The sequence below is a fragment of the Hyperolius riggenbachi genome, chromosome 8, assembly GCF_040937935.1.
Source record: "Hyperolius riggenbachi isolate aHypRig1 chromosome 8, aHypRig1.pri, whole genome shotgun sequence".
Taxonomy (NCBI): Eukaryota; Metazoa; Chordata; class Amphibia; order Anura; family Hyperoliidae; genus Hyperolius; species Hyperolius riggenbachi.
In genome coordinates, this window is record NC_090653.1 from 290,897,246 (window position 1) to 290,911,039 (window position 13,794).

At 44.2% G+C, this 13,794-nt stretch overlaps 1 protein-coding gene and 1 long non-coding RNA gene across 3 annotated transcripts in view; one reads left to right on the forward strand and one right to left on the reverse strand.

Moving 5' to 3' along the window:
* The window catches only part of COL5A1 (collagen type V alpha 1 chain), a 468,893-nt gene that overhangs the window by 363,980 nt on the left and 91,119 nt on the right, over positions 1-13,794 (forward strand). For both annotated transcript variants that reach the window (XM_068249145.1, XM_068249144.1), the window contains exons 32-37: positions 77-130; positions 4,278-4,322; positions 4,431-4,484; positions 5,040-5,084; positions 10,357-10,410; positions 13,620-13,673. In XM_068249145.1, the coding sequence (XP_068105246.1) occupies positions 77-130; positions 4,278-4,322; positions 4,431-4,484; positions 5,040-5,084; positions 10,357-10,410; positions 13,620-13,673 (306 nt within the window). The remainder of the gene's footprint in view (positions 1-76; positions 131-4,277; positions 4,323-4,430; positions 4,485-5,039; positions 5,085-10,356; positions 10,411-13,619; positions 13,674-13,794) is intronic.
* The window catches only part of LOC137527982 (uncharacterized), a 97,923-nt gene that overhangs the window by 28,642 nt on the left and 55,487 nt on the right, over positions 1-13,794 (reverse strand). The gene's annotated exons all lie outside the window — the stretch shown is intronic.

Genomic DNA, 13,794 nt, shown 5'->3' on the forward strand with positions numbered 1-13,794 from the left:
TTTCCCGGCTTTGTGCAGGTTTTATTGAACTGGTTTATTGTTATAATTAATATTCTGTCCCGTTGTTCCATGAAAGGGTTCCATTGGTTTCCCCGGATTCCCCGGAGCGAATGGCGAGAAAGGAACGAGAGTAAGTCCATGTTCTGTCTCTCTTTTTGTCTCTTTCCCCCATACATGGTGTTGTGATATCGTTGATGATTGGAGCAGCTTTGGAACAGAGACAGTCTATGGTAATAATTCCAGTTTGCCTGCAAGTTTAATGATTTCACATAGCTTGGAATACGGCCAATCAAAAGACACAGGAAGTGCATTTGATTGGCTCAATCCCAAGCCACAATCTGCATATAAGCTGGCACTATTACCATCTTATTAGCCGTCTGTACTTTGCAAGAACACAGAGCAGTCTTGAGGGGTTTTTTTCCCGTCACATAAAAAACAAATATTAGTAAAAAATAAATGTACCGTTCAGTTCCTGTAACTGTTCTAACTAAATATTGTCACATGTTACCAGTCACCCAAAGCAAAAGGTTTTGAGTAAGGAAGGAACCAATTATTGGGTAACTCAGTAGATAACATTGATCTGTATCCACAAATAACCCCTCTGTCTCTCCCTATTAATGCCTGGATGTATATAACTTATATTTTAAAGATTTATTTCGCCCTCCCACATTGTCCATTAGCAGTAGAGGTCATTAGGGAGAAGCTTGGAAAAAGGGCGCCGGAGGGAAAGTTACAAGCCATGATTAGCGACTCCGAACGATAATTTGGACACCCAAGTTTTATAGCCGCTGTTTAGCCATTTATAGCCACTAATAGCATTTAACATTGCCGCCTATTGCGATGAAAATATCGGGGGTTTGGAGGGGTCTTAAAGAGAACCAGAGATGAAGCACCCTCTTGTATTTTACCTTATAAATCAGTGGGAACATGACAGTAAACACCTAATCTGCTCTTTGTTTCATTGTTCTCTGTGTAATCTGACTGTTATCACCTCTGATAAGAATCCCCGACTGAGCACTCAGTCTAGCTTTGCTACGGAAAGATTATAGCTGAGTCTGTCTTCTCTGGTGTCTTTTCAAGCCCAAGCCTGCCCCCTTGTGGCTCTGCTATAATGACTCAGCTATAATTATTCCCTGCAAAGTCAGACTGAATGCTCAGTCCAGGATTCTTATCACAGCTGATAACAGACACTTTTAGCAGTGAGGATGAAACAGACAGCATGGTGTTTTCTCTAATGCTCTTACTGATATATATGGTGAAATACACAAGGGTGCTTCCTCTCTGGTTCCCTTTAAGTGTTAAGAGTATGTGGTGGTGTCCTTTGGAGTTAAGGTTAGGCACCACCAGGGTCTTAGGGTTAGTCATCAGTAGAGGGAGAGTGATGTGTGAGAGTAGAGTTAGGTTTGGTCATAGTAAAATATTGGTAAAGATATTTTACTATAGTAATTACGTAGTAGAATATTGGTAATTACTGATAGTCAACTAGCTGCAATATCCAGTGTCGGTATCCTGGGTGTGGCCCAGCTGGTGGACAGTGCTCACTCCCCAGCACAAAGCTGATCACCTGACACCACCCAGCTCCTCCCTCTGCCACTGTGTACCTTACATCATCCTGCCCTGCCTGCAGTAAGAAACCATTTCTACTCTCCTGTTTACCTCTATTATAAAGACACTGGGGAGAGATGGGGAAGGGTAAGTGGAGCTAAGAGGGGCTGGACAGGAACATGATGAGACTCTACCGAGCTGAAGCTGCAGTGCTGACCTTAAGACTTGATCTCTGAGCAGTAGAGGGAGTAGGTAGGCGGGGTTGGGTGATCTGTTCTTTACTCATGAGAAAATACTGGCTGGTACACCTTCAAGCTCCTCCCTGACTACACCATGTAGGGGTGATTGTATAGGGGGTACAGAGTTTAATTGACTTTCAGCCAAGCAGCATCCATATTTTGGCACAGACAGGCAGTTTTGAAGTCAGTTATATAATAAAAAAGAGAAAATGTAAAAAATGGTTTATGCGCAATGCAGCAAACATTGCGCTTTTTAAAATGCTAAACTATTCCACCCAATATGCCTTAAAAACATGAACTCTGCCTCTTCTGAAGATGAAATCTTCTAACATTCCGAAAGCTTGCTTTTTCAATCTGTTGACTTATCCTGGAAGTGGTATCATCTTTCCTCCAAATGTTTCGTGGCGATTGTATTGTTCCTGTCGCCTCGGCCCGAGCAGAGCATCATGGGAGATAATCTACAGCAGGGAGACTGAACAATGAAGCCTGTTTAGCTCTTAAGTCCATACTCCTAACACTGGCGGTAATCCCGACATCTTGTCCTGTAAGAATCCGGAATTATTCCACCGCGTTCCACTCTCAGACGCCAGCGCGCGGTTTTGCATGCATCTTCCATCCCGCGGACCTCGGCTGGGAAAATATGACGGTGAAAATCTAATATATAGTAATGCGCTGAGCTGGGAGAAGCCATCAAGGCGTCCTATTGAATGTCAGCGATATATTATTATTCCAGAGACACAAGCGGGCGGCTTCAAACCAGATATCCAGGCGACTGAGCGAGATGACTTTTATATATTATAGTTCCTAAAGTCTGTCCTCAACTGACCGCATCCAGGATGGAAGCCACTGCATAATGTATGTGTGCTGTGTTAGTGTATATATATATATATACATACATACATACATACATACACACATACATACACAGAGGGGCTGCAGCACACAACAGGAAAACAGTGACAGGGGCTCTTGGTTACGCTTGAATGCTTTTATGCTCACCAACCGCGCCAAAGTGTCCCCAATCTGGTGATTCCTACTTTAACCAGGCAAAAATGCTAGTTTTTACTAGCGTTCTAGTGGGAACTAATTAAAAAGCCCAAGAGTCCACTAAATAGGATAAAGGAGATTAAAAACAACTCCAATTTCCTTTTTCCCATTTAGTTGACCCTTGGGCCATTGGCACGGTTCCCACTAGAACGCTAATAAAAACGAGCACTTTTGTATGGTTAGAGTAGGACTCACCAGATTGGGGACACTTTGGCGCAGTTGGTGAGCTTAAGCGCATGAAAGCGTAACCAAGAGCCCCTGTCACTGTTTTCCTGCTGTGTGTTGCAGCCCCCTCTGTATTTAATCCTTATAGAGACTGGGGATCTCCAGTGCTGCGTGCATGCTTTGCATAGTATTGCATATAATTTGGTTTGTGCTGCTCATCCCTTGGCATATATATATATATATATATATATATATATATATATATATATATATATTCACCTATAGTAGCCGATACCCCCTTTCCCAGTAGAAATCGTTACCTTTTCTTGAATAGATCATAAGGAGGTCTGTATGGCTGATATTGTGGTGAAACCCCTCCCACAGTGTGATGTCATGACCATGGTCCTGACAGTCTGCTGTCTGTGAGCATCTTGGCATTGTGGGAAATACCGGCTGTTTGCAACTGCCAAGCAAGCAGTATCTCCCTCTGTGCATAGAACTCTCAGTAATAAAAAATCCGTACAGATCACCTGGCAGGACTAAAGATGTCATCACCAGGGATAGATGTCAGAATGTAAATCAGGGAGAGGAAAGATTTTACAAAGGGCAAACACTGACTAAATAATGTATAAATGAATATTGAAAAAAAAAAAAATCACAATTTTATTTATTATGTTTAGGTGGCCATATACTCATAGATTTTCCCATTCGATTCCTTGCAGATCCGATTCATCTGCTGGGAATCGATTCCTCAAAATGTCAGATCGACTTTTGATCGATTTTTGTCTAAAAATCGATCGAAAATATCGATCAGACAGGATGGAAAATGTAAAACAATTTGGGGCGCACCATGAGCATTGGCAGATCGGTGGCCTATAGCTTTGTACTGCATCCGAAAAGTGCAACTCTGCATTTAGATTCATTTTTCAATAGATTCCCTGCTGGAATCTATTGGAAATGAATGTGCAGTGTATGGTAGGAATCAATCCCTTCTGAATCGATTATCTTCAGAAAGGAATCTATCATTTTGGAATATTGGGTGGAAACCTAGAAGTGTATGGCCAGCTCTTGTTCCACTACGATTCATCTTTAAGGACCTCTAGACATCAGTACTTCTGTTATAATAATGTTTTATTTGACTCCTGGTAGTTTGATGCCCAGTTGTTTTATAATCTTCATTGATCTGATAAAGTAATTCCATTGTACGTAATCTGCTCCGCATCCGTATCTAACACGCTAAGATGGCGCCTTGTGACATCATTGTGTCTCTTCCTGTTTTAGGGCACCCCTGGCAAACAGGGTCCAAGGGGACAACGAGGTCCAACGGTAAGCTATTCTAATTATTATTATTTGTTCTCAGAGGAAAGTTTGTAAACTTGTTGAAGGTTCTTGTAGTCCAGCAGTGCTAATGTACATGTGATGTGCTTTCTGCAGGGTCCACGTGGTGAAAGAGGTCCGAGAGGTAACACAGGAAAGCCAGGCCCCAAGGTAAGAAGACCCTCTATGCTGAAATTCCACCAGGTTGTTCCACCAAAACTAATATTTAAGTGTCTGGTGAAGGCCGAGGAGATCATCCCTCTAATGGCCTTGTCTATCTCTTGGAAAGTCCAGTGGTGAGGCCTCTGCCTCCATCTCCTGGACTGGGTTTCTCCAGGGGCATTGATGCCCACTTGAGATGGTCAATGAAGTGCAAATAATTCTAGGTTGCTCGATCTTGGAACTGGACTGGGGGCACAAAGTGTATTTGATTAGCCAAGTTCCAGGTTGCATTATATTTTTATCAAATGTCCATGCAAGTTGGAGGTATTGGCATCGCATTGACCAGTGTCCACAAGAGATATGAAGTCAGAAAGTTACAGTTCTTCACACTTTACTTATGTCTCCAATATCATTATTGGTGAGCTAGCCCATTCCTACACTTACCTCGATCCTCTCAATAAACCGAGCCGTAATGTTGCTGATCTCTGTAGGACATTAAAGTTTAGATCTTCTATATCTCACCAGCTATAGATTTGTAATGCTTGTCTTTCTCTTGTCCTGCAGGGTAACTCCGGAGGGGATGGCCCAGCTGGTCCTCCTGGTGAAAGGGTAAGACCTTCTTCATGTTCTTCAGCAACATAAGCCGAGGTTGGGAGGGGATTACAACTCTGGAAAATCATCCAAGTAGTCAAGAAAGTTTTCAGACAGGGATGTGATGGCTTCTATCTCATAACATATTCAGGAAGTTTGGGGGGGACCACAAGAAGTAGATTGTTCTTCCAAAAGTGGTTGCTGGCCAGTGGCATAGTCGCTAACCATGGCCACTCCAACCACCAGTGGTCCAGCCTCTGCAATCTTCTGTAGTAAAAGGGAATCTATTATTGTAGTAATCGGTTTTGTTGGGTAAACATGTACTCTATCACAAGGTGAAGTTTAAGATCTTTAGATAATGGAAGCTGCTATGGCCATATCGCATGGTGACCAGATATGAAGCCACTTATACAGCCCACCATTTAGTGCACCCCAATACTATTTAAGACTGGAGGCATATGTCAGACTCAGCTAGAAGCAACAGTGGCCATAAAGAGTGCAATCTTCAAAACAATCGATTTAGTGACCGAATGAGTAATTGTATCCAATGTTATGTGAGTCCACAAATGTATGTTTCTTCAGTCACTTGATTGTAGTGTTTAACGTTTTCCAATCAATTTGTGTCTTGTATAGCCGCTGGGTTTTCCAAACTGGGGGAGGTGTGCTGAGGCAATTTTCTATCTTATCCCCATTACTGTGTCTCCTTCCTCAGGACCCAGTTGTAATGGAGGGAGGGGTGGCTGGTGCAATTTGTTTGCATTTATTTTTTATTTGTAGCTGCCCCTATTTACTTTAGATCCTATTATTCCATCTGCCGCCGTTATATTGCCCCATTATAGTGCCTCCATCCTAGTTCCCCCATTATAGTGCCCCATTTTGGTCCAATCATGCTCCCTTAGACCGTGGCCTGGAAGGTCTTCCCACAAGTTCAGGCCTCAGTATATTTCTAAGTTAAACACACACTTCATTCTCCTATTGCTGAAAGTTATCAGTCAAATAAAATGAAAATTCATTCATCTTGATTGTCAGGCCCCAGGTTAGCCCAGATCCTGCTTTGCTATTGCCCAACAAATTGTGTAATGTTTACTTTACTTGCAATGTTAAAACAAAAGTAAAAATTCACTTGAGTGATAGCGATGTAAGTACTGAGAGTAGTAATAAGCTAGATGGGCAGAGGATCAATCCGTTATTGGGCAGATTTTTGCTAAAGTCAGAGCAGTGCGTTGAAAGTTGGCTTCGGCATTCGGGTATTAGTCAAATCCTGATCAATTCACACCAATATTTCAGTTGGTTAATGGCTGCAAAAAAATGTCTATTTAGAAGTTTCTTAAAGAGAAACTCCGACCAAGAATTGAACTTTATCCCAATCAGTAGCAGATACCCCCTTTTACATAAGAACTCTATTCCTTTTCACAAACAGACCATCAGGGGGCGCTGTATGACTGATGTTGTGGTGAAACCCCTCCCACAAGAAACTCTGAGGACTGTGGTACTCCTGGCAGTTTCCTGTCTGTGAACCTTGTTGCATTGTGGGAAATAGCGGTTTACAGCTGTTTCCAACTGCCAAAAAAGCATGCAGCAGCTATATCACCTGCCAGCAGTAAAAATGTCACCATGTAATGTCAGAATGTAAATCAGGGAGAGGAAAGATTTTACAATGGGCAAACACTGACTAAATCATTTATACATAATTAGTGTAAAAATGAAGCACTCTTTTTATTACATTATTTTCACTGGAGTTCCTCTTTAAAGTGGACCTGAACTCACGCACAGTACACAAGGATAACCTAGAGAAATGCATCCTGTATGTATTTAAATAGTTTAGCCTACCTAATTCCTCCTCATCTGTGACTAATCACAGGTTGTAATTTGATCTCTCAGCGGTGTCAGCTCAGGATCCTCCTCTGCCTGGGCAGAGCAGCTAACTTGTAAATACAGGATGTTAACCCTATGTCTGCGTCCATGAAAGCAGGAAGTAGACACACTGCAGATTTATTCCGAGTTTGTATCAGCTGTAACAAAGAAATGTTTTTTTCTTTAATGGTTACTATGCTGTTTCTTATTTTTTAGAGCAGAGAGGAAGTTCTGAGTTCAGGTCCACTTTAACCAACTTTTGTCTGTTAAAATAGGGTTGAAAATTCTCTTTCAGCTACTATGGACTCCGAACTAGCCAGCTTGGTTCATTCCAGGTTCGCTGTGTGGCTCCTTAGAGGACACTCTGTAGAATGTGCAGAAACATACAGCTCAGTTTCATGTGCAGTTCCTGGCCTTGTTATTAGTTGTTCAGCCAGCACAGACAATGGACTGGCCCTCAGGAATGATTACAGATGGTTTTCTGGCCTGGGCGATGTCGGTGGTGGGGAAATGAGGCCTCAGTGGTCTAGTTAGTAGCGGTAGCCTGGAGAAGAACTGGGAGATGCCTCTCGGCTAATGTGTTTCCTTGTTCCGGTAATAAGGACTCGCAGGAGCAGATGTCCAGTTTTTAGAAGAAGCTGGAATGTCCTGGCTGTACTTCTGTCCAATGTGTCCATAAGGCTGGGGGGGGGGGGCGCATATCCATCATACGGCCAGCAGGGGGCACACATCCATCATACGGCCAGCAGGGGGCACAAATCAGTCATACGGCCAGCAGGGGGCACACATCAGTCATACGGCCAGTGGCGTAGCTAAGGAAATGCCTGCAACGTAGCAGTACACTACCTGGCTGCTCTCCTAACGGCCTCTATGAATAATGAGTGGTGCTGAGACATAATTGTTCTTCAATAATACCTAAAGATAGCCGATTAGATAACTCCTATATAAGAAGCGTTTTAACGGCGGCAGCAGTGAGACAGGAAGGCGTGAAATCAACGCTGCCAGCACCTAGGACGATCCTAGAACTATGATGCCTGGGGGATCCTAGAACTATGATGCCTCGGGGATCCTAGAACTATGATGCCTGGGGGAACCTAGAACTATGATGCCTGGGGGAACCTAGAACTATGATGCCTGGGGGAACCTAGAACGATGATGCCTGGGGGATCCTAGAACGATGATGCCTGGGGGATCCTAGAACGATGATGCCTGGGGGAACCTAGAACGATGATGCCTGGGGGAACCTAGAACTATGATGCCTGGGGGAACCTAGAACGATGATGCCTGGGGGATCCTAGAACGATGATGCCTGGAGGATCCTAGAACGATGATGCCTGGGGGATCCTAGAACGATGATGCCTGGGGGAACCTAGAACGATGATGCCTGGGGGAACCTAGAACTATGATGCCTGGGGGAACCTAGAACTATGGACACAGCAGCAGAGGAATGTGTGCACCAAACACCAAGCTAAAACCTGATATATCTGGCTTTGCAAATTTGGCCTAATTGGCTTGATCACGAGGCATTGCTCATGCAAATTTGCATTTGCTTTCACATGCCATAATATGCAGGGTCTAAAACTAATACCGTAAAAGGTTGCCCTGCGGAGATTAGTTCATGCTACATAGCACTATCCAGGGGAGCCACAGGGAGGCTCCCCCATGCCTCCATCAACCAGGGAGCCGCAGAGGTCCAAACCCTCTCACTACTCGGAAGCCCTGTAGCAGCACACCTGGGGGGTCCTAGAACTATGACACCTGGGGATCCTAAAATAATGACGTGCTGACACATGGGGCATCCTAGAACTATGATGCCCTGATGCCTGGGGTATTCTAGAACTAGGACAGGCTAACACTTAGAGGATCCTAGAAATTTGACATGCTGACACCTGGGGCATTGTAGAACTATCGCACACTGGGGGGCATTGTAGAACTGGCGCCTGGGGGATCCTAGAACTATGACGTGCTGACGCCTGGGGGATCCTAAAAACTATGACGCACTGACACCTGGTGGATCGTAGAACTAGGACATGCTGACATCCGAGGGACCCTAGAACTAAGATAGGCTGATACTCAGAGGATCCTAGAACTATGATGCGCTGATGCCTAGGGCATCCTAGAACTAGGACAGGCTGACACCTAGGAGATCCTAGAACTATGACACCTGGGGGATCCTAGAACTTTGACGCCTGGGGGGATCCTAGAACTATGACGTGCTGACATCTGAGGGACCCTAGAACTATGACGTGCTGACACCTGGGGACCCTAGAACTAGGACAGGCTGATACCTAGAATATCCTAGAACTATGACACGCTGACATAAGGGGATCCTAGAACTATGACGTGCTGACATCTGAGGGACCCTAGAACTATGACGTGCTGACACCTGAGGGACCCTAGAACTAGGACAGGCTGATAGCTAGAGGATCCTATAACTATGCCGCGCTGACATAAGGGGGTCCTAGAACAATGACACATGGATACTTTGAGGTCCTAGAACAATGATCCCTGATACACTACTGAACAGACAGTGCTGTGAAGTTTATTTGATGTTACACCTCCATCACTTACACAAGATCCAGCCAAGAGAAGAGTTATGAATTATACACCCCCAATGATGACAGCCCCCTTAACTACATATTACATCTAACACATGGCTGGACTATAGCAGGAACGTGGCCAGAAAGAGGGCAACGCTACAGAAGCCAATATGTGCCACTTTGATGAGGAAAGGTAGACTCCGCCTGCATGCCCGCATTTGGCAGAACCGCCAGGCCCATGAGAAGCTCTGAGCATGCCCGCTGTAGCCGGGAGATGTCGCGTATATAATCTGTGTGCTGGCAGCATGGTGCTAAGGGGGAAACGTATGGATAGAGTAAGGCTTCCTGTGTTGTCAGAACATGTTCTAAGTCCATTAGAACATGCAGTTGGAGCTTCGATGTGCTGATATCAGAGAGGCTGACGTCTGTCGTAGTATTGTTGCATTAACATGGCGGTGTGTTTCCATGAGCCTTGTCCCTTCTCCATGAGCCTTATCCCTTCTCCATGAGCCTTGTCCCCCCTTCATGAGCCTTGTCCCCCCATCCATGCGCCTTGTCCCTTCTCCATGAGCTTTGTCCCCCCATCCATGCGCCTTGTCCCTCTTCCATGCTTATAGACAGCTTCTCCATCATGCAATACCAGACCCCGCTTCCTGTTCAACCAATCCTCCGCTTACAAATCCAAGCTTATAACTACCTGACAACACTGTGTACATGGCTCCGCTTGTAAAACCGCGAGGTCCGTAGCCCTGGTCCGAATTGTCTGCTCGTGACTCTAGACGCAGCTTTATCGAGTAGCATTGCCGATGCATGTTCAGCCAATAAACTGTTCTCATTATCGCTGAAACCAAGCCAATCGTTTCTTAAGATCTAACTCCAATCTTGTGTTATCGCAGGGACCACCCGGACCTCAAGGACCCACTGGATTCCCAGGACCGAAGGGCCCCCCTGTAAGTAGATTTCTGTTCCTTATCACTGATTAGAAACACACTTCAAACAAACCTTTACCATTAAGGTGGCCATACACTTATAGATTTACAGCAGATTCAATCATCAGATAGATTTCTGTCAGATGCCTGTCAGATCGAATCTGACAGGAATCTATCTGATGTGTGCCACACACTAGGAACAGATTTCCAATAGATTTCAGAATGAAATCTATTGAAAATTGATCTACATGCATTACTGCACCATTAGATCCAACGCAAATCTATGGGCCATCGATCTGCTGCCAGCAGCCGATCAACCCAGATTTTCCATCCTGTCAGATAGATCAAAATTGTCTGCAAATTGGTCAGTCGATCGTGCATCTATTTACGGCCAATCGATCAATCTATGGCTGAAATCGACCCGTGTATGGGCCCCTTTAGAAAAGGCCAACGACATTCAAGTGGTCCCATCTTGAACGAAAACTGTATGCAGATTGTGATGGGGCCAATTATTTGCATCTCATTGGCGAGCTGTGCTTCCAATAGCGTCATCTGCTGACTGCTGTAACATATATATATTTTATCCCCTCTGTATACGAGCACAGCAGCACTGCGCAATCACCTGTAGAGTTTGCACCTGCGCAGTAACACAGAGCCTTTCATGCATAGAGGTAAAAACATGTGCACGAGTGGCACCATGCTGCTGTATAGGTGCGGGCCCTGCTTTGCACCTGCGTCGTGCAACTGTGCGCTCCTCCATGTATGAGCGCTGCAGGCGCAAAGTACACCCTGCATGTGCGCACTGGGACATTGCATATCCTGGAAAAATAGGATCATTACAGAGGGGAAAATTGTGTCGAGCGCTACACGACGCATAGGGTGAAGCATAAAGTACATACAATGTGCTATGTGATTATATTGCAATGCAATGCCTAGGTGTGCAAATGGTCTGAAACATCCAATCAGAATCTGAGAATAATGAAGAATAATTTGGAAAATGAAATTGAGATATTTGATTGGCTGTTGCAGATCATCCAATTTTAGCAGCCATGGATCTGAGGAAAGCTTTGGGAAACATTGGTTTAAAGGACACCTGAAGTGAAAAGTATATGGAGGCTGCCGTTTTGATTTCCTATTAAATAATACCAGTTGTCTGGCTGTCCTGCTGATCTCTTTGGGAAGGAACCCACTAGGCAGAACTGCATGAGTTTTCCCCATAGCACATAGTGGAATACGCATATGTGATTGTGCCAAGTGTGCAGTAGTGTTTGAATCACACACCTGAAACAAGCATGTGGCTAATCTGATCAGATTCTGACAAAGAATACCCACCTGATTGGCATGCTTGTTTAGGATCTATTAGTATAAGTATTAGAGGTAGAGGATCAGCAGGACAGCCAGGCAATTATTATTGTTTATAAGGAAATAAATATGGCAGCTTCCATATCCCTCTCCAGGTGTGCTTTTAAATTATTCCAAATTGAATTTAAAAAAATGAAACCGAAGGTGTGGATCGGTTGTTGACTGCCGTTTTAACGTGATGGATAACAAACCTTCAGTCCAACTTCTCATCTCGCTTTCCTTTTCCACGAAGCTCACCTCAGCTCCTGTATTCGGTTTATTGTCTTTTTTGTTGTTATGACACAACTTTCCACTTCCTGACAGTGGGCCAGATTTATCACAGCATTACTGACCGTTTTTTCTTCTAAAACTGTTCTAACCAGCAGGGGAACAGTTCTGCATGATAAGAACGTTCTTAAATCCTACATAATAGCGGCAGTTTAGCATGAATTTCTAGAGCTGCACTATAGTTAAAGGATAACTGTAGTGAGAGGTATATGGAGGCTGCCAGGAAGCTGGTATTGCTTAAAAGGAAATAAATATGGCAGCCTCCATATACCTCTCAGTACAGTTCTCCTTTAAGAAAAGTGCAAATCCATCCCTAAACTGCTGCAGATTAAGAAGTACTTAAAGGGGCACTACAGCGAAATAAGCTCTTGGGACTTCCCTAATAGTAAGTTTCTATTAGAAAGAGCACCACATATTAGATGGCGCTTTTGTCTACAAAGCTCATCTGTATAAGATTGATAGCTCACATACAGATCCTGGCATCCCATCGCAAGGCAAAGGAAATGACGGACTCTGTATTCAGTTATTCTCTGTGCTTAGAGTTATCTCTCCTCCTGTCAGCTGAAAGCACTGCAAGCCCATTCTTGTAATGCTGTGAAAGGTGTTAGGTAAATGTACAAGCAGCCTGTTTATTTACATAAGACATGCCAAAGCACAGTACTTTCTCCTGCACTAGGACTACGGGGCTGTGAGCTGGCAGGATCTGTATCTGAGCTATATATTATCCAGATGACCTTTGTAAACTAAAGCACTGTCTAATATGTGTTGCTCTTTCTAATAGAAACTTGCTTTTAGGGAAATCCCACAAGCATATATTTTGCTGTAGTGCCCCTTTAATAGCAGTTCTACAGATTGTGCAGTGCAGGCTAGGCATGATTTATCAAGTGCTCCTCCCCTGCTGAATCCCTCACTCAGAACATGCTGGTATCAATACAGCAGATGTATTGGTTACCTTAGCAACAGCAATTTCCCTCACACACTGCACTGTCTGAGAAACCTTCCTAACTCCTCCTCTTTTACAACTGTTTTAAAAGGAAACTACCCTATCTAGTGATTTCTTAAGGGCTCTTTCACACTAGAGGCTGCGGTAGAAAAGGCTGAAAGTCAGCCTTTTGCTTAACGCCAATACATAGCGTTTTCAAAGCCTTTTGAAAGCGTTTTACAGCCCATATGAAAACGTCCTTTTTTTTTTCTTCTATAAAAATAAGTGAACAAGATAGCTGTAAAACGCTTTGAAAAGGCTTTGAAAACGCTGAAGTTGGCGTTTTCCATTGATTATCATTGAAACGCCAACAGCCAACTTCGGCTGTTAACAGCCCTGAAAAAGCTCCTGGGAGCGTTGAAACGCAACGCTCCAAAACGCCGAGTTAGATGTGAAAGGTAAAATGAAAGTCTATGGACTTTCTTTTACCTAGCAAAACGCCAACTTCGGCCGTGGCGTTAAAACGCCGAAAAATCCCTCTGGTGTGAAAGGGCCCTAAGTTGTCTGAGACAGTTCTGCATGGATTTCTAAAAACCTACCAATATTGTGTCTCAGACACTCTTGATAAATGTCCCCCACTGAGAGTTCAATCGTAACATAATCTTTCTTTTTTCTTAAGGGTCCTGCAGGGAAAGACGGACTTCCAGGACACCCTGGACAGCGAGGTGAAACTGTAAGTATACCATGGCGGTAAACTGCGTCCTTACTGCATCTTCCGCTGGATGTGTGATTACTCCAGACCATTCCCTGCAGGCGAGGAGATGTTGCCAATCTTTTCCGTGCCGGTGGATGTC